The sequence below is a fragment of the Canis lupus genome, chromosome 5 (genome assembly GCF_048164855.1).
Source record: "Canis lupus baileyi chromosome 5, mCanLup2.hap1, whole genome shotgun sequence".
Classification (NCBI taxonomy): domain Eukaryota; kingdom Metazoa; phylum Chordata; class Mammalia; order Carnivora; family Canidae; genus Canis; species Canis lupus.
The window spans coordinates 70,029,792-70,050,574 of record NC_132842.1 but is presented as its reverse complement, the minus strand read 5'-3'; the positions used below and the strand labels follow the sequence as shown (position 1 = coordinate 70,050,574).

The 20,783-nt window shown below is 54.3% G+C and overlaps 1 protein-coding gene across 21 annotated transcripts in view; it reads right to left on the bottom strand.

Annotated features, from left to right (window-relative positions):
* Positions 1-10,887: 10,887 nt before the first annotated feature.
* Positions 10,888-20,783, bottom strand: part of SPOCD1 (SPOC domain containing 1) — a 77,024-nt gene continuing 67,128 nt past the window's right edge. For 19 of the 21 annotated variants that reach the window (XM_072827336.1, XM_072827342.1, XM_072827341.1 and 16 more), the window contains 6 exons: positions 20,271-20,424; positions 19,900-20,050; positions 19,461-19,596; positions 18,848-18,937; positions 18,041-18,227; positions 16,263-17,093 (listed from right to left, as the gene is read on the bottom strand). In XM_072827336.1, the coding sequence (XP_072683437.1) occupies positions 16,429-17,093; positions 18,041-18,227; positions 18,848-18,937; positions 19,461-19,596; positions 19,900-20,050; positions 20,271-20,424 (1,383 nt within the window). In that variant the 3' untranslated portion in view covers positions 16,263-16,428. Of the gene's footprint in view, positions 11,136-13,372; positions 13,481-16,262; positions 17,094-18,040; positions 18,228-18,847; positions 18,938-19,460; positions 19,597-19,899; positions 20,051-20,270; positions 20,425-20,783 lie in introns of those variants that run through there. The other 2 variants (XM_072827352.1, XM_072827351.1) reach the window with 2 other exon arrangements.

Sequence of the window (20,783 nt, the reverse complement as noted above, 5' to 3'; positions counted from 1 at the left end):
AGGAATCATAGTCAAGTTTGCTTAAGGAGAAACAGCTGGGCACCTGGACGGTGGATTTGAGGAAGCCAGGATTGGAGAAGAGGACCAGTGAGAGGCTCATTCATTCATTCATTTATTCATTCAGCAAATATTTATTGAGTGCTTACTAAAAGTGTCTGGCACTGGGGCGCCTGGCTGGCTCAGTCGGTGAAGCATGTGACTCTTGATCTCAGGGCCGTGAGTTCAATTGGGCGTGGAGCCTACTTAAAAAAATAAATAAATAAAACTGTCTGGCACAAAGGGTGGTGAAATGGATAGAATCTAGAACTTCAAGGAATTTCTAGAACCTGACCACATAACGGCTGAGCTTATGAGCAGTTTACCTTCTGGTGGGGGAGGGGAGGCAGATGCAAAAGCACAAATACATAGACTGTTAGTGTTGATAAGAACAAAGAAGGAAAATAGTGTTGGGTAGGGAGGCAAGGGGGTTAGAGGAGAACAGGAGGCGAGTTTAGGCGAGGTGGTCAGGAAAGGTGTCTCTGAGAAGGTACCATCTGAGCAGAGACCCGAAGGAGGTGAGGGATACTTATAGGAAGAGCAGTCCCTATAGGGGTAATTGTAAGTGCAAAGGTCCTGAGGGGGAGGGCGCCACTTATTCACAAGGGGAAAGACTTAGGGGAAATCCATGATTTCTATTTTGGACATGCTGCATTGAGGTGCCTTCAGGACATCCAGGGACAGGGACCAGGAAACAGGAGAGATGTGGGGAAAGATAGAGATTAGGGAGAATGGAAGCCCAAGCACTGCTGCAGTAGGAGAGATTAAGGATAGACCACAGGCAGGGAGCAGCCCAAGGTGTGAGAGTTGGTTTGAGGGAGAATGGCTGCTAGGGATGGGGAGCAGGGATGGGGACCGTGTGACAAAAATGGCACCCCCCCCAAGATGGTCCTGGTACTAGCTTCCCCTCCTCCCCTGCCCTGGGGCCACAGTCTCTCCCCACTTGCCAATCCACCCTCCTGCCTGGGAAGGAGTCATTGGGATTGACTCTCCCAGCCAGGATGCTGGGAGACCTCCCATGAGAAGGCAGCCCCTGGTTCTTACCTGCCTCTGGCTGTGGGATGGCTCCTCATGAGAATGACCAACAACTTTGAGGTTGTTGACAGGAGCCCCTTTCTTTTTTTTTTTTTTTTTTTTTTTTTTTATGATAGTCACACAGAGAGAGAGAGAGAGGCAGAGACACAGGCAGAAGGAGAAGCAGGCTCCATGCACCGGGAGCCCGACCTGGGACTCGATCCCGGGTCTCCAGGATCGCGCCCCGGGCCAAAGGCAGGCCCTAAACCGCTGCGCCACCCAGGGATCCCCACAGGAGCCCCTTTCAACGAGGAAGTCCCCTGGGCCCCCTCCGCCACCATCCTGGCCAGTAGAGCCAACCTGTCCACCCATAGTGCTTCTAAGGGTGACTTGATGGATCCTCAAGTCACTCTGCAGCCCCCTCAGCAGGAATCAGCCCCGGGGAGCAGCAGAACCTGGGATTAGAGTCCACAGGGCCACAGACTTCCCAGGGGGCCCCTGAGCCTCCGGGGAGCAGCAGAACCTGGGATGAGAGTCCACAGGGCCACAGATTTCCCAGGGGGCCCCTGAGCCTCCGCGTCCCCCTGTGTTGGGATTGGGAGGGACAACACCTTAGTGGGACCTTCCAGCCCTCCCAGGATCAGAATTTCCAAGGCACTTTCATCACATTTCGGATGGTTTCCTCACCGTAGACAGGTGACGTGGGCATCTGGTCCAGCTCCGCCACCGGCTCCCAGAGGGTTCTGCTCCCGACCTGTCCTCAGTTTCCCTATCTGTGAGATAAGCAGCACTTGCTGACTCTCCAAAGTTCCTTGGAACTGTGAGATGCTGCCATTTCTGTAATTTCTTATCTCAGCCCTGATGGCAACTTGGGGCCTCCTCTCTCAGAACATTTCCCCAGCCTCCTAGACCCCCCTGCTCCAGCGGCCCCCCACCGCCTCTGGCTCCCCAGGCTCCCTGATAAGGGGCCCAACTAATTACATTAGGATTTCATGCCAATTAGCAAACAATTACACGGGCAGATTGGTGCCTAATTTGGAGCAATAACGAAAGCTCCACTGGCCGAGGCGAGAATGCTGCAGACAAGACAGTTCACCCCGCCTGGCCCTCCTGGAGCCCCCGGAGGTGGGGCGCCGCCAGCTCTCCTCCACCCAGACCTGGGCCACAGTCTGCGGTCCTCCTTTAAAGGTCTTTAAGCGCTGTTTATGTTGAGGACATGGTCTGCCCAGGCCTCTGCTAAGAGAGGGTTTAGAGGAGGGCAAGGAAGGGTGGACAGGGGATCCCTGGGTGGCTCAGTGGTTTAGCGCCTGCCTTTGGCCCAGGGCGTGATCCTGGAGTCCTGGGATCGAGTCCCACATCGGGCTCCCTGCATGGAGCTTGCTTCTCCCTCTGCCTATGTCTCTGCCTCTCTCTCTCTCTTTCAAATAAATAAATAAAATATATATATTAAAAAAAAAAGGAAGGGTGGACAGTGGGGAGTGGGGAGTAGAGGCGGATAGGGCCATCTTCCTTGAGGATGTTGGGAGGAATGGGGGACAGGAATTGAGTGGCTAAAGGCTTGGATGACTCAGTGGGTCATATGAGCTCAGGACCAATGGAAAAACCAGTTAGGCCAGAGCACAGGCTCATGTAGGGGGGTGGGAGGGCCGAGGCTGTAGAGGTGGGTAAGGCCGGCCAGGGAATGCCAATACAGAGAATTCAAGCATGCTCCTGGAGGCCACTGGGGGCTCCTGGTGGGAGAGGGAGACCATGCTGAGACCCATGCTGGGTCGTGACCTTGCTTGGGCCACCAGCAACCACCCAGGCCACCTATAGCCACCCTGGGGTCTCCTCTAACATCACTGGAACCCGCTGCCCTTGTCCATGACCACAGAGACTGTGGCTGTAGCTGCCAGCCCTGCCCCTCATCCCACATTTTCCCCAAGTGATCACCCTAAGGAATAAAACAAATCGGATTCCTCATCTGCTTAAACTTTCAATGGCTCCCCAGTGCTCTCAGGATAAGTTCAAGCACTCAACCTCAGCGTTCACTGCCTTTGAGCATCTGGCCCCTGAAGACCTCCCAACCAACCGCCCCCCTCCTTTCTGCCTCCACAGCTACCTACTGTCCTGGGAACTGGACTCTGATTCCTGATGGTGCCAGGCTCTCTCCCACCTCCCAGCCTTTGACTCTGCCGTTCCCTCTGCCTGGATTGCTGTCTCAACAACCCTTCCCTGTTACCAAACGCATCCTTCAAGGTCCCCTTCCTCTGCCTCCCAGATTCCTCCAGGAAGCACTAATTCTTCTCTCCTCTGGGCTCCTTTTGTCACCTTCTGTGGCACGGTTCACTCTGCATCAAAGCTGTTGGTATCAGCGTCTCCTGTCCCACTGGACTCGGAGCTGCTCACAGGTAGGGCCTGGAGCTGATTTACTCTGTGTCTCCTTCATACAGTACAGAAAGCAAATGAACAAAGAAGACAAAGGAATGAGATAAAAACAATTTTCCCCTGAGGATAGCAGGGAAACTGAGACAGAGTCCCAGAGAAATATTCATGAATCTGGTGGACGCTTCATTTAGAAAGGAAAGCTGAATTAGCTTTCAGCCCTCTGTTCACTGGAGCCAAGCCCTGATCCCATCCCTCCAGGTTTTCTTCCTGAACAGTCTCCCAAAGCTCGGAGTACCTCCCTTCAACCTATTCTTACCCAGCTGTTTTCAGCTCTGCTTTCGACAAATGAGATCAAGAAAACCCCTACTAAGCTCAGGATACCAACCCCCCAAATAAAGGCAGCTCTTGTGAGGGCAGTGGCACAGCAAACTGAACTGCCGCATGAAGGCCTAGCGGCAGACTCAAGGAGGAACCTGCTGACCATCAGCGTACAGCCCCTAAAGTGATCTCTAAAGGAATGAGCAATGGGTAAGGGGTGGGGGTGGGGGAAGGTGGTGGGGGGGGGGTGGTGAAGCAGCGGCGCTTCAGCTTATCTAAAGGAGACCAAGCAGAGGCCAGGGATGGAATGCAGACCTTCCTGGAGGCAGGGGGATGACCTAGCTGACTTTCCCGGAGAGCTTCATTCTCACTTGGGGGGCTGCCACTCCATCTCAAGGCCCATCACTCACGTTAATTACCAAGAAAAAGCCGATTTCTCCTCATTTCCAGACTCGGAATGACAGTATCATTAGGCTTGTAATGTGCAGAGAAATTGTGTGTGTCTGTCTTGGAACATGTCCTGAGCCAGAGTGGGTGAGGGCACCCCCAGCTAGAGTTTGTCTCCAAGGCGTTCCCTGTGGCAGCGGGCCAACCTCAGGAAGAGATGCTGTGCCACCAGGGCAAAGGCCCTCTCCCTCTCTGTTTAGTGGCATCTGCCAGATGTAAACAAAACCAGCAATTCCCTGCTCAGAATTATACAAGGGCACAAACCCCCTTGTCTAAGCCAAACTTGAACTTAGGCCTCTGCCATCATGGCCCATCGCGGTCCTGTCCAGACCCTTTGCTCTGGGCTCCCTGCCCACCTCTGGACCACCAGGCTTCTGGGTACCATCTCATCTCTAGGAGTAGGGCGTTGACTCTTCCTGAACATTCCTTCCTCCCTCAGCAAAACCAATATCCTACACATGAACAGACCTCAAACAATAACCACTGCTCACAACCTTTTACACACCTCTTCACACTCTTCATCATGTTTAATCCTCACTCAAACCCACTTGACACATGAAAAAACTGAGACCCACACAAGTTAAGTGACTCGCCCAAGTTCACGTCTCAGAGCTAAGCTTGACCCCAGGTCTGCCCAATGTCAGAGCTTAGGTTGAAGACAGACTCTTCAATCCAATCCATGCAGCACTCTGGGAATGCATCCTCTGTCCCTGCTCCTGATAGAGGATTGGACCCAAACAAGCTCTGCCCTTAAGAGCCGAGGTTGGTGAGGGAGAGGCAGGATGTAAAAATATAATTATAGCTCAGTGTGTTCTGTGCATGACACAAAAGAGAAAATACAAAAGGTTTATCCTCACCAGTAATCAAAGACATGCAAATTAAAACAACAATGCAATGCAGTTTTACCTACTGAAATTAATACAGTTTTGTTTGTGTGTGTGTGTGTGTGTGTGTGTGTGTGTTTTAAAGACAGTACCAGTGTTGATGTGAACTGAAATCTGGGGCACTCTGAGACTCTGCTGATGGAGGAGTAAATTAGAACAACTTTTCTTACATTTTTTTTAAGTAGGCTCCATGCCCAACGTGGGGCTCAAACTCACAACCCTGAGATCAAGAGTCACGTGCTCTAGCCAGTCAGGCGCTCCCTAGAACAACTTTTTTGGAAGGCCATCAGGCCATGCTGTCAAGAATTTTAAAAACAGACCTCTTTGTCCTGTTAATCTACTTTTAGGAACTCAATCCAAGAAATAACCAAATACTGGAAAAGAACCATGCATAGGGATGCTTATTGCCATTATTTATAATTATGAAAAATCACAACCAACATAAATGTTTAGCAATAGAGGGTTGGTTCAATAAATGATGATATATCCATATACAAGAATATTACACAACCATTAAAAGTCACATTCTTTTTTTTTAAGATTTTATTTTATTCACATGAGACGAGAGAGAGAGAGAGAGAGGCAGAGACCCAGGCAGAGGGAGAAGCAAGCTCCCTGCAAAGAGCCCGATGTGGGACTTGATCCCACATGTCCTGAGCCAAAGGCAGACACTCAACCACTGAGCCATCCAGGCATCCCTAAAAGTCACATTCTTGAAGAACTTTTAATAGCCTGGGAAAACGGGCAGCCCCGGTGGCTCAGCGGTTTAGTGCTGCCTTCAGGGTGTGATCCTGGAGACCCTGGATCGAGTTTCTGCATGGAGCCTGCTCCTCCCTCTGCCTCTCTCTCTCTGTGTGTGTCTCTCATGAACAAATAAAATCTTAAAAAAAAAATAACCTGGGAAAATGCTCAGTATATAATGATAAGTTAAATGAAGCTATACCTATAGGATGCTCTTAATTTTGTGAAAAAAATATTTAATCAATTCATTTAAAGAAAGTCTGGCAGGAAATAAGCCAGGAGCTAATCTGAGGGGATTGTGGGTAATTTTTTGTTTCAATTGGTACTTTTTTGTTTCTTATAAATCTCCAAATCTGTGGGGAGAAGTAAAAAAATACATGCAATGGGTGCCAGGCGGTGTTGGGGGGCAGCCCAGGAGGTCATGGGAGCACAGAGGCTCCTAACTTCAGTCAGGGAAGGGTTCCTGGTAGAGGTGGTGCTTGTGCTGTGTCTCAGAACTCATAATCTTTATCCAAAGAGAAGACGACTGGTTCCAGCTTGGGAAATCACATGCAAAAACACAGAGGCAAGGAAGATCCTGATCTCTTCTGGAAGCTCTTAGTTGCTTGTGCGGCTGAGTGAAGGGGGCACAGGTAAACCCAGGCCGAGAGCAGAGACCAGACCAAGGAAGGCGTAGAAGACCAGGCTGGGAACAAAGTCAGTCAACGGTCCCAAGCAGGGGGTGTCACAGGATCCAAGTTGTGTTGTGGAAGGATCGTCATTGTGGCCACAGAATGGAGGTGAAGAGAGGGGCATGGGAGGGCGAGGCTCAACCTGGCACCGAAGGCAGGGAACGCTGAGAGGAGGCTGTTTCAGTGCCTGGGTGAGGGAGGGGGTTGGCCTGGGCTGCTCGAGGGTGGCAGAGAGGAAGAGAGGAGGGGCAAGCTGCAGCAGTGATGATGACATCTGACAGGACTTGGTGATTAATTGGAGAGGGGAGGCCGAGTGGGGGAGGGGAGGCTCTGCCTCTGACAGTGGCTAGAGCACACACACGTGCACACACTCAGAAATTTAGATCACACATCATCAGGAGTGACTTCCCCCCTCCATTTCCCCCAAGAGGCAGTTTTGGATCTTATTTTATATTTAGCTGCTGACCCTGGAAGAGGCTGACATTGGCCAGGTCGCCACACCTGACCTATGGCTCACCTGGGCATGCCTGTGCCTCCGTGCTCCCAGCCTGCATCCCCAGGGAGTGGGGGTGGGCAGGATTAAGGGAAAGCCCACAGGGAGTGGGCGGGGGGGGGCGGGTGTGGGCAGGAGCAGATATAAAAGGCCACAGCTAGATCTTCCGCAGGGACCTAATACACGCTGTCACACACATGGACCTGGATTCACAAAGAGAGAGGACAGTCACCCACGGGGACGCTGAGAGTCAAGTCACAGGCAGAGAAGCACACAGAGCCAGCCTGACGCAGGCTGTTAGCCACAGGCCTGTCACACACAGTCACACCCCCACCATCAGACAGCCTCCGACACAGCCCCAGACAGGTCTCACACTCAGCCCATTGTGCTCAGCTGGAGCCCCAGGTCCTCCGGCTGCTCCACCCCCAGCCCCACACGGCTCCTCCCTTCCCCAGGAGGACGGAAGGAGGGCTGGCAGAGGGGCCAGCAGAGGGGACTGGCACAGGGACCCGCAGCCAAACGGGGCAGCAGCCGGGAGGGAGGCCTCTGAGAAGGGGTTGCCAAGGCAACAGGCTCCGCAGAACCAACCAGGAGCTTAGATTCTTGACTCTTATTTTTAGAAGTTGGGCCTGGGCTGCTTGGGCCGGCCAGCAGCCCAGCTCGGCTCCCTTGGGCGGTGCCTGAAGACATCATACAGCGACACCAGCCTCAGCCCCCCGGGGGGCTCCCGGTAGCCACTACCCATGCCAGGCTTCTCCCACACACCCCAGCCTCCTTCCCCAGGTCATGCCTTGGGTTGGATCTTCTACTCCCTTCTGTCTTCACACAGACCTGGGGTCCTGCCCGCAGTACCCTCTAACCTCCAGGCCCCAGGAATGGGGGACACAGCCTACCCACCCCCACTGCAGTCTGTTGATATCTGTGGCTTAATTTACAGTGTGTTGGGGGAAGAAGCAAAGGGTGGACCTTGGCCAGATTTGTGAAGTGGTATATGTGAGACTTGTGTGTGAATCAGTGTATGTGTGCATTTTAGGGGTGACTCTCGCATCAGCTCTGAGTGCTTGTGCATGTGCGCGTGTGTATGTGTGTGTGTGTGAGAGAGGGAGAGAGAGAGAGAGAGAATTCTCCCTTCCACAGGGGGAAAACAGAGTTCTCCCTCTCTCCCAACTCCACTCACCACCCTTACCCCTAACCTCCACCCCTGCGTGGGTCTCTTAAAAATAGGGGGAAAGCAGAGATCTCAAGCTGAAACCATGGTAGAGAACCTGGGTCTGGGTGTCCCTCCTTGGCTGGACACTCCCTGTGTCTGAACAGGTAGCTCCTGAGCTGGGCCGAAGAGTGGTGGTGAGGGCAGGGAGGGACCCGATAGATCCATCCAGGTGGACGGAGCCTGGAAAAAGAGGGGGTTGGGGACAGCGTGCTCCAGTGAGCTGACTTTATGGTGACTCCTCCAGCTGCTGGGGATTTCTCTGTTAATCTGGGACTGCTCTGTTTGCATCTCATTTGCCTATATTTGCATAACAAGGGTCTGGCTGGCACCAGAGATCGAAATTCCTAGCCTGAGTAATTGTGTGAAAAAGCCTCTGGAGATGGAGCAATAATTTGGGGGCCAGGGAAACAGAGGCTGGGAGCTGGATGCATTGATGTTGCTGGCCCTCCCTTAATGCCTCCATTTCTCCCCTAATGCCAGTGTAGGAAGGGTGGGGATGTCACTGGGAATGCGGTTGGAGGGATAAAAGGATTGAGAGCCGGTCGCCTTTGAGAACCCTAGGCTCCCACATGGGGCTGGGCACAGAGCAATCCCCTCGGTGGAAATGGCCTGAGTTTGGTAGGAGCAGAACTGACAGTGGGGGTGGGGAGGTTCCACTTGGCTAGTTCTGCCCCCACCCCCTCCCCGGCAGCCCCCTGGCAGCCTCAGCACCCGCAAGTCTAGTTAAGAGCTGGCTCAAATCAGAGTTCTGGGATGGTCTCCTGGATCTGCCACTTACCAGTTCCAACAGTCTCAGACCTGGGCAACAAATGCCCCTGCCCTAGGCCCTCCTCTGCACGGAATGAAGAATTTCAAGGCTCACAGGCTCACAGGCCCACAGGGTGATGCTCACCTGGAGCTCCAGCCCCCCTTTAGGGCACACCCCAACCCCGCACCCCAGAATTCCCTGCCCCAACAGCCCTAATTCAGCTGCCAAGGGCCCAGGTAGCCTCTTTCCCACATCCCTTCTCAAGCTCCGATGGGTGGCAGAAGGGTGGCTAGATCCCAGGAGTGTGGAGCAAGCAGGGACTCCAGTGCTGGGGTATCCATAGGTCTGCATACGAAGCCCCTCACACTGCTGCCTGGAGCCCCGGGGTGAAGAGGAGAGGGATGGGTGGAGGTCTAGAGGTCTCCTGTTGTACTCTTGCCCTAGGCTTTTTAAACCTTTGGGGTGGCTCTGATAAGCTGTTTGATTTTGGGCAAGTTACTTAACCTCCCTATGCCCCCAAGTGGGGTTAATAATAGTACCTGCCTCATGCAGTTGTTAGGAGGAAGAACTGAGTTAATTCATGTAAAGCACTTAGAGCGGCGGTGCCTGGCACAGAGAAAGGGCTTGTAAGTGTTCGCTATTATTGTCTATATTATCCTGGGATTTGGCTTTTTTCCCTCCAGCTGCAGAAGCAGCACCTTTTCTTTCACTCTGAGAGATGGAGGAAGAAGTAGGGGATGGGGACATTGCTTCCACTCCCCCCATCATCCCTCGGAGCACAGCCTCCCCCTTTGTTTCCCTCCCCAGCTACACACCCCCACGCCAGGCTGCCAGGCTGCCAGATGCCAGGACAGCGAGGCCACTGGACTGGTTATAATGGTTTGTTTAATGTCCTTATTGGTTGAATGAACGAGTGAACAAATGAATGAATGAAAAACAAAAATCGAATGACCAAAAGTCAAACAGAAGGCTGGATTCACTGATAGAAGGACAGGCCTACAGCGGATGTTTTGGCTTTGGGGACCCACTGATCTGTTTCATATTGCTTTCATTCCACAGTAGGAGGTGGAGGGGGTTAGGGGCCTGGCCAGGCTTTCTGCAAACTCAGCCCTGGCCTTGGTGAGTGGCTCATGCATGGGGAGGGGAGAGCCGTGCCTGTGGGGGCTGGGGGGTGGTGGTGTCTGCCTGTGTCTGGGTCCCTGTGTGTCCTGTGGAAGCCTGAGTGTGTGGGGGTGACTCTGTATGAATCCGTGCATCTCTGTGTCTGTGTGTCCTGGCTTAGAAGCTCCTCCCTGCTCAATAATGAAAGGCCCTGGGGTAAGCCTCCTTTGGGTGTGGGGTGTGGAGAGTACTGGCAAGCTTCATTACTTCTTTATTTCCACCCATGCCCCGCTCTGGCAGAGCCAGGCCTCCGTGTACCAGCCTGTCAGCTGGCGGGTTAGCAGTGATAGAGAGCTCTCCTGGGGCCTGGCAGCCTCTACCATCTGGCCAGGCTGGTATTAGGTGGGTGGGGGGACCTGTCGTAGGACGCCCCTCTGGGCTCTCAGGCTTGGCACTGGGCTCATCCCAGAGAGTAATGGGTGTAGGGGCATGTGGGAGTGCAGGTGTGTGTGAGCACTGCTGCACGTGTGCCTATATGTGTGTGATTTTGGGTATGGCAAGAGTGTGCATAGGTGGCCGGGTCTGGGTGTGACTATGAGTGGAGTTTTATGTTTGTATTCATGACTATGTTTGTGTGTCCCAATGACTAGATCCTCATGGTCTGGGGTTTCTGTGTATGACGACCTATGTCACAGACAAGGGGCCAAGTGTTTGGGTTTTGGCTCTGTACGTTTTCCATGGGATGCTCCCAGACACAGGTAGGAGATAGAAAGGTGTGCATTCTCAGCTTCAATCGGGAGAAATTAACCTCCAGATCCATTTCTTTATTTTCTTTTTAAGATTTTATTTATGTATTCATGAGACACACACAGAGAGAGAGAGGCAGAGACACAGGCAGAGAGAGAAGCGGGCTCTCTGCGGAGACCTCGATGTGGGACTCGATCCTGGGACTCCAGGATCACACCTGGGCCAGAGGCAGTCACTCAACTGCTGAGCCACGCAGGCGTCCCTCCAGGTCCATTTCTTTAGAGATTGTTCTCATTTCTCTCCCTCTGCCTGGGTGAGGCCCAGTAGTGCCGAGTCCCACTAGAGGGGCTGGAAGTTCCTGTGAAGAAAACCACATTGCCCCAGGAGCCCTAGGACCTTGTTCCCTAGAGGCAGGCCCTGGTTTCAGGCACCGTCAGAACCCCCAGGCTCCCTGGGGAGCTCCTGCAGTGACTCTCGTCACCTGCCGCAACACAGATGGGACACACATAAAGCCACTCTGAAGTAGTCACACAATTATCCAGTCATGAGCGCTGGCACAGTATCACACATGAACCAGAAACCCACACAGTAGTCACAGATCCACTGGACACGAGAACATGTGCACACACCCATGCACACATCTTGACATACAAACATTCATATGGGCACACAGATGTAAGGCACATGCCTGTTTACACACAGGAACATGCCTATGAGTGGGAGGACACACATGCTTAGAGTTACATGCATGCAGACATGCTTGCTTGTGTGTTCACACACATTCTGTCCCTTCTCACCCTGGTTTCTAGTTCTTAGTCCAATACTCTGCTGCAGCTCTCTATGGATGACCCTTTGCAAGGTGGGCAAAGAAGGTCAAGTGCCACGTGCATATGGACCCCAAGAGGAGATAACTGTGTCCCTGTCTGTATACACTCCACTGTATGTCTCATAGTCTATGGGGTTCTAGCCCTGTGTAAAATAGGGAAATGTCTCTATGTGACACTGTGGATATTTTTCTGGATCTATGTGTATTTCCAGCAGGACTTGTATCTCTGTGTATACATTTTTGTAAGTGTGGATGACAGTGGGAAATGTGTGTATTCTGTGACTGGATCTTGTGGACCATCGCTCCACAAATGTATGTCTGTATATGTCCGTGCATGTGTTTGCACATATGTGTATTCCTCATATGTATATGGCTCTAGGGTCTGGAGTAAACAGGAGGGCCGGGTGGCTCCCCTCCCTACAGAGGCTATGGCCTGGGGTGGGGCTGGGCCGGACTGGACTGAATCCCTCAGCCATTGACAGTTGTATTTACAGAGCTCCGAGGAGGACGTAATTGCTTCTATTAATCTTTCTCTGGTTGTTAATTGCTCACTTATCGGGTTGTGTATTATGCCGACTGTTGCTCTTAATTCGCCTCCGTAGCTGCAGGTGTTTGCTGCCTTATTAACTGTTAATCGGCGCGGCTAGGGATGGAGACTTAATTGGCCCCCAGAGTGGGACACAAGCAGGCCAGCCGGGCACTGACAGGCTCTTAGCCTGTCCCTGGAACCCTTACCTGTGGAGTGCAGGTGGCTACAAGGGAAGGAGTTGGCCCACTGCCATCCACAGGCAGACAGCAGTCTGGCATACAGCGGTCAGAGTGACAACTGTAGGGTATAGCCTTCATGTAATCCCGACCTCCAAAAAGCCAACCAACCAATCAGAATCCAGCTCCTATACTCCCTCTCCATCACCAACAAACTTTGTCTACCCAGGAGAGGAGCCAACCTCATTTATCTTAATTATCTGAACCTAATTGAGAACTAAGAGACCAACACAGAGTGGAGCTGGTTCTCCTCCTTGAACACCTCCTCTGCCTCCCCTCTGACCCTAGCAGTCAAGGCTAAGGTTACAGAGACTCTGGGGAAAAGGAAGGCAAGAAGGCCAGAGCCGGAAGGGGTGATGTTAGACCCAGGAAGGCCTTTCCAGCTTTTGAAGAGGCTATACAGACAACTGGAGTCCAGACAAGAGCAAGAAATTCCAAGAGGAGATCTGCTACTCCCTAGCAGGGGTGCACCCAGTCCTGCTGAGCCTCTGCTTCCGTATCCCCAATGACAGAGAACTCACTGCCTTCATGGCACTGCTACACAGCTCCCGCGGTGACAGGGTTCTTCACCCGGAGCTGACCTCTGCCCTTTTTCCCCATGACTCAGCAGAGGAAACCCAGTTGTCCACAGTGTGGGGACACTGAGGCCCAGAAAGGACAAGGGTGTGGTCCTAGGGTTCCCCCCCACCCCGTCCTCTCTGATAAAGACTCAAATATTTGGCTCTCGAAGCAAAGTTTCTGTCCTTAGCCTATGGCCAGACCCTACTCCACCCCAGACATCCAGTCCTGGGGGGACTTTCTTGGTCATCACCCCCCTAGCTCTGGTTTTTAAGCCTCTTAAGCTCAGCTGCCACTGCGGCAGAGGTCTTGGCTCCAGCACCTTTGAGACAGAAATGCAAGGTTTCTGGAAGCAGATGATCCCTGAGAGGGAAAGGGGTAGAAGGACGTGCATGAGTGTGTAGTGGTGATGATGGGTGGGTGATGGAGCTCCATGCTTCACCAACCTAGCCTCCAGCCTCCAAGGACAAACAGGCAAACCAGTAGTCCTCATCCTGTGCCTTGAATCCTGACATCTGGAAACTCTTCCTGGTGTTTAGTTGTCAAGTCTTGAGCTGCGAAGGAAGTTGATTTGCTTTGGTTGGGTCCTGAGAGGAGCTGGATTCTATGGAGGGTGGGCAGAAGCTAGCCTAAGTGCCTGCTGTGTGCCAGAAGCAGCATAAGTGAATATAAAAGTGACATCTCATTGAATCCTCACATCACCTGATGAATTAGGAAGTTGATTTGCTTTGGTTGAGTCCTGAGAGGAGCTGGATTCTATGGAGGGAGAGTAGAAGCTGGCCTAAGTGCCTGCTGTGTGCCAGAAGCAGCGTAAGTGTATATAAAAGTGACATCTCATCGAATCCTCACATCACCTGATGAATTCGGATTTACAAAGAAGGAAACTGAGCCACAGAGAGGGGAACTAAACTTGCCCACGGCCACACAGACAGCAAAGGGCAGAACTGGGATTCTAACCAGGCCTGGTATTGCCTGGGGGTGCTGGGCAAGGTCTTTGGTCAAGGGTACCTGGGCCAGTTCATCCTAATGGTTCCATGGGGGGTAGGGCCAGAACCCGAGGTCACTATTACAGTTCACCCACCCACCCCAATTCTAGGAACATTAACAAGCAAAACACTCACGCATGCGCGGCCCATGTGCCCCTCAGGCGGGATGAGAGAGAAGCAAAGGGAACCGTCCAGGGATAGTTGCCCGAACAAGTTCCGGCCCCGCCTCTATGCTAATGACATGCAGATATATGTAAATGTCTACACGCCGCCGCTCAAAACCTTTGGGAGAAATGGGATGACACAGGAGCGGTTGCTATGGAAACCCAAATGCGACACCCCCGCCCCCTCTACCGCTCCAGCAAGCGCATAGACACGTGCACAAAGGCCCCGGGTTCCCGGCTCCAGAGCCCAGAGGATCCCGTCTCGGAGGGTGTGCCCCGGAAGGCCCCTCGGAGACGGCGTCCAGCCCAGGGCAGCTGAGGCCCGAAGAGAGTCGCAAGAAAGCAGCTTCGAGGGGCGCCTGCCCCTGAAGCCGAGGGGAGCTGGGTGCCTCTCCAGTCCCTGGGGACTGCTACTCGGGCCTAGCAACGTGAGCCCCGCCCAGCGTTGCTTAGCAACATCCCCCGAGCCCAGCAACCGCCGGCCACGCCCCCTAGCAACAGCTCGCCTAATCCTTGCTCCCGGCCTCTGCCACCGGAAAGCCGCGGAAAGGGGCTTGCGGCCTGGGGCCCAGACGTGGGTGGAGGTCCTGCCGTCCGCCCCGGCCCCAAGCACGCCGCAGGGTTTCGCGGTCCGCCTCTAGCCCTGTTCGCGGGCCGAGGTGCTAGAAGGCCGTCATCGCCCCCATTTGCAAGGTGGGGGGGGAAACCAAAGCTCCCAAAGGAAGTCCCGTCCCGGCCGAGAGTCCAGAGCCTGTTCTATCCCGTGTGCCCCGAGAAGGCAGCACACGCTCTCCTGTCTCCCTGCGGGGGAGCCCTAGGCCTGGGAAGAAGGGGTGCGCAGCCGTCTAACCCTCGACCTGCCCCAACTGCATGACCCAAGCCGCCGACTCAGATCAAGCTGCAGGTTGCATAGTAATTTGTGTCATTTACATATAGCACGGACGCTGTGGCGCTCACCAGCCCGTCGGAGCCGGTAGTTACCGAAGGAGCCCCGACCCCTCCCCTGGTCCCCTCCCCTGGTCACTAGTCCAGACCTCCCTCCGCGTCCTCTCCTGCCCCGCACCACACCCCGGCCCCTCTTCCCGTCCCTCCGTTTTAAGTTCCAAACCTCTCCCCGCCCCCAGCTCGTCCTCCCATCCCGCCCAGCCCCGACCTCCATCCCTAGGCCGAGGGCCCCCTCTGCTGTCAGCCGCGGGTAGGGCAGCAGCAGAGCTCATGGGGCAGAGAAGAGGGATTCCCCAAAACCAACTCCCCATCCTTCCCAGCCCGGCACCGTCCAGAGCGAGGCTGGTGCAAGGGTACACTTCCAGAGGGATGGACAGGGTACACCCCTTTAGGACAGGGGATGGGGGCTAGAAGGAGGGAGGGGGTCCTGCCAGAAGAAGTTCTCTCCTGTGAGCCAGGCTCTGCCTCTTCCCACTGGGTTAGGGAGCCAGGGGGCAGCTAGTTTCCAGGTGGGTCCCCAGACTCAGTTCTCCCGAGGTCCACTCCACACTGAAATGTTTTACAACTGTAGCTGCTGTTAGGAGCTCACTCCAGGCCCCAGGCAAAGCAGCACCATCCAGCCCTAACAGCAGCTTCCAACCCCACACCGTGAATGCCCACCCTGTCCCAGGCAAGACCCTTGGGTTTCTCCTGTACCAGTCTCTGGGAGCTAGCAAGGGATACAGAGAAGAGTGGTTCCATGTAGATCTCCCAACTTACTCGACAGAGACCCACACATAGACATGCAAGCAGACATAACATACATGCAGATGCACACCCATGCTCACGGATGCACACAGACACAGAGACGCGTGGGAAATATGGTGGTACCCAACTATCCAAATGAGAAAAATCTTGGTAATGGAAAAAAATCATTTTTGGTAACTGAAAGCTTTAAAAACCATTGCAACTTGCTCTTTTTCTCCCTAACAATCTCTAGGTGTCTGTGCCCCCCTGCAAAAACCTCACTTCTGTACCCCCCACCCTGGTCTTGCCCTCTCTCCCATCGTTTCTTCCTCCTAGTTCAGAATACTTGCAGAATACTTGCAGAATGGCCCTGGGGCACAGTGATGGTTCTAGATCTCAAGACAAGCACCTGGCACGGCTGCCCTTCATTCCCAGCCCTTTAGCTCTGCTACATCTGTGCACAGAAACTCACAGACAATACCTACCCCGACCCACACCTGCCAGCAGATGCAGTCTCACCTTTGCCAAACTCTTTATTGAACCAAAAATCAACACCAAGCAGAACGCAGAACAGGAAATTCAAACAGCTAACCCTCCCCTGCCTGCCCACTCCCTCTGGAACAGCCCAGGACTCAGTACTGGGGAGGGAATCAATGCCTCTCTTCTGGTGGGTAATGAGGTTCAGGTCTCTCTGGGGAAGGTACACTCAGAGCCAGCCCCATCTGAAGGACCCAAAGAGTCAGGAGTCTGGCCAGGGGGTTCTGGGGCTGCAGGGGGCTGGCAATGTAGGCCAAGATTTCCAGGGGCTGTAGGGGGCTGGGCAGGGGTTGCAGGATGGAACCCCTGGCCAGGGGATATCAACGAGGCTTGGAGCCGGTAGCTCATGGACACCAGGGATTCAAGATGCTGGAGCAGGGCCCAGTGGGGACATGAGGCCCTGTGGAGGTGGTGGCCACGGCCAAATGGTGCTGCTGAATAGGGATGCCAGGACTGGCACGGGCCTGGTTTGGGGGGCCACTGCCCTCTCCCAGGACTTTGCCAGGTTCCAGGCTCTCCCCACACTCTCCCCCTGCCTCTGGGGGGCCTCGGCCAAGCACAAATTCCCCTTGGAGCCAGGCTGCTATTGCCCTGGCTCTGCTGCAGAGCAGGCCTTGGGGGAGGAGAGCCCTTCGGGGCCACATTGGGACTCCTGTCCTCCGGCTGATGGCGTCTCCTCTCCACTTTTCTGTTGAAGGAGGTCATCTTTTGAACCTTCTCCCACAAAGGGCTGGACTCTGCTGTGTCTAGAAGCCCTGCCTTGGGGAGCAGTACAGCTAACACCAGACTTGAGTGAGTGGCTTCCAGGCCTGGGGAAAGAGGGAGCGGAGAGTCCAAAGGCCAGGTAGGAGAGAACATACAGTCCCGAGAAGCTACATGGTGGCTGCAGCAGGAGGTCTACAGATTAGGCCCCAGGAAGGGCTCTCCAGCAAGGAGATGGGGGCCCATGAGATGCTGGAAACAGTAAGGAGGAGGGGGAGGTCGTCTCGGTTGAGTTACTTCCAGCAGGAGAATGACTCCCCTGACTGAAGGTGGGGAACAGATGGCTGGACCTCAGGACCATATGGGTTCAGAGTCTACGGCATTGTCTCCAAGACAGGCAGCTCAGAACGGCCAAGCGCTCTGCTTGGAAATGGGTGCAGCCCACCCCTGACACCCCACCCTCACCCCAGGTGTTCTGCTGAAGCCACGCCCCATGCACAAAGGCCAACCTTGGCCTAGGACAACTGTGGCAAAAACTTCCCTCTTTCCTGTGTCAGGTGACGCTTTCAGTTGTTTGAGGGTCCCGCCCCTGTCCCCCTGTCGCACTAGGTCAGGATCAAATGTGGCTGTCCCATGAGTTTCTATTCAGGATGCCTCGTTGAAGAGGCCAGTCTGTGTGGCTGTTAGGAGCCTAGTCTCTGCAGCCGAGCTGCCCGGTGTGAGGCCTGGCTCTGCAACTGGCTGTGTGACTGCGGGCAAGCCGCCTGCTTTCTCCCTACCTCAGTGTCCTCATCTGTGAAATGGAGAAACCGATAGCACCAATCTGATGGGGTTATTCTGAGGACCAAATGAACTAGTATAGTTAAAGCTTCTGGGACACTGCCTGGCACATGGTAAGCAATACACAGCTCTCACTGCTACCCCATGTGCCCGTCGCAGGAATTCCCTCCTGAGATGGGCCTGCCTCTGTGGACACAGGGGGGACTGTCAACCATGCCCCCTCTCGTCACGGGTGAGGGGAGGCAGGGTCTGGTATGGGCAATGGGGCACTCACCGGGTCCTCCAAGAGGGCGCAGTCTGGTGGGCAGGAGCTGGAAGGCGGGCAGGGGCAGCAGGACCACCCACACGTGTTCCACGGCGGCCAGGCCATGACACTGCTTATTGTTGAGGTAGGAATAGAGTAGGCGGCAGTTCTGGGTGTCCCGAGCCCCTTGTGGGCACAGTCTGACTACGCAGATGTCCTGCAGTTGCAGGAAGGAAGGTGGCTTTGGGGGCAGAGAACACCCCTGCTCTCATCTAAACTTCTGACAATGGGCAGCCCAGGTGGCTCAGTGGTTTAGCGCCGCCTTCAGCCCAGGGCATGATCCTGGAGACGTCGGGCTCCCTGCAAGGAGCCTGCTTCTCCCTCTGCCTGTCTCTGTCCCTCTCTCTGAGTCTCATGAATGAATAAATAAAATCTTAAAAAAATAATAATAAACCTCTGACAAGGGGCACCTGGGTGGCTCAGTGGTTGAGCGTCTGCCTTTGACTCAGGGCATGATCCCAGGGTCCTGGGATCGAGTCCCACATTGGGCTCCCCACAGGGAGCCTGCTTCTCCCTCTGCCTATATCTCTGCCTCTCTCTGTGTGTCTCTCATGAATAAATAAATAAAATCTTAAATCAAAAAACCTCTGATGACCTTGTGAACATGTGTGTCCCCACTTTCCAGAGGAGGAAAGAGAGGGACTTGAGTGTCTACAGTTATAGTGGGAACTAGACCCCAACACCCTAAACCAGGTCTCTGCTCCAGAGGTGGAGAGAGGGGGACCATGCTAGAAGGGTCCCATGCTAGAAGGAGAGGGGGGAGAGGATGGCAGTTACCTTGGCCTTGGCTGGGCAGATGCTGGCCAAAAGTTCCCAGACAGTATTGGAGGGGATGCAGCCTGCTGAACGGATCACCTCAGGCAGGGCCTGGAGATAGGTAGGGATGGCCAGTCAGCCCTCAACACCAGCCACTGAGAAGCCATTGCCTTCAGTGACAAGGGTGGACCGACAGGATACCAGGACCCCAGGAAGGTCAGTGGCTGCCCAGGAAGCCGTGACTGCCACTGGAGGTCTACAGCTTGTTGGGGCCAGTCTCCTACAGCTCCTCAGAAGCCCTGTCCTCCCTCCTTGAATCTTCCACCCACATCCAACAGTTCAGCTGATTGTTCACTCAACAATCACTCCTAAAACCCTCCCCTGGGCTACAGAGGCATGAGACTCCTCTCCTGGGGCCCTCTCACATTAGGCCTTGGGTTACAGGGAGTCTGACCTCTGTGTGTCCCTGCAGGAATGGGCTGGTGTCTCATGTGGCCCATGCCCAGCACAGGGCCAGGCACAGACAGTGTGCCAATGCCTTATTTTTAGAAGGAGTAAAAGAATGAATGAAAGTGGTGCGAGGAGTTGACTGGCCAGTGTGTGAGGGAGACCCTGGCGAGCAGGGCTGGAGTACCATGAGGAGCTGACAGCTGCTTCCAGAGACCAGCTGGGCTTTAGCTCTGAACCGCTTGATGGAGAACATGTCCAGAGCTCCCTCCCAGGGTGGCTGGCCGGGCAGGGCCTCTGTGGGCCCAGCAGGCATCTGGAGCCTAGAGAGGACAGAGAGGGCCAGACAGAGCAGGCTGGCAGGACATTCCTCAGCATCTTCTGACTTTTCAGAGAAGGTCTTGTGTTCCTAATGTGGGTGCTGGAACACTCATCCAAGCATGGCCTTGTAAGAGTGGGGGTGGGGACCAGCAGACAGGGATGATTGGTTCCATTGCACAGAGGAGGAAACTGAGACCCCCAGAAGAGGCGGGGTTAGCCCAATACCACAAAGAAGAGTCCATACTGTGTCTGCTGCCCCCCACGTGGCCGCCTCCATGGACCCTCCCCCAGCCCCAGTCCCCCACCTGTCCTGGAGCTGTGTGGGAGGCTTCTCCCTAGTTTGGGGCATCTCTGGAGAGGATGCAAGGGCTGGGCTTGGGGCCCTCTGGAAGACACTGTCCCCCATCCTCCTAGTAGCTGTGAGGGAGTCTGGCAGCTCACACGAGGGCTTCCAGTCTGCAAAGAACAGAAGGGAAGCTGACAGGCAGGCAGCTAGATGAAGCCAGCCTAGGGCTTCAGAACCAGGCTTTGAACAGGTTCTTTTCGAAGTGACCTGGGACACAGGTGTACCCAGCCTGCCACCTTCTCCCAGGGCTATGAATCCCTGTTACTACTGAGCCCACCCTCAGCCCCAGCCTGTCTACCACCCCTTCACCCAGCCTGTGTCTCCCCAAACCCATGCAGATTCGGCAGCTGGGGTCCAGGAAGTGGTGCTCGTGCTGCTCCGTGGTGTCCTCGTCCTGCTCTGTGGTGGCCTTGTCCTGCTCCGTGGTGGCCTTTGATGGGGCAGGCAGGGCCAAGGTGCTGCAGTCTATGGACACCATGGGTTCCTAGGAGGCACAAGAGGAGAGAGCGGGTAGACTGCAAAGGCGCTGGGGGCGGGGGTGCGAGCAGATCTCCATGAGTGGGGAGCCTCAGGGATGTGGTCTTATTTTTCCAAATAACATCCTTTTATTGCAGAGGTACCATGAGCTTGTTATAGAAAATCCGGGAGAGGGCAGTCCGGGTGGCTCAGCGGTTTAGTGCCGCCTTCAGCCCAGGGCGTGATCCTGGAGACCCTGGATCGAGTCCCACATTAGGCTCCCTGCATGGAGCCTGCTTCTCCCTCTGTCTCTGTGTGTGTGTGTGTGTGTGTGTGTGTGTGATGAATAAATACATAAAAAGAAAGAAAAAAAGAAAAGAAAAGAAA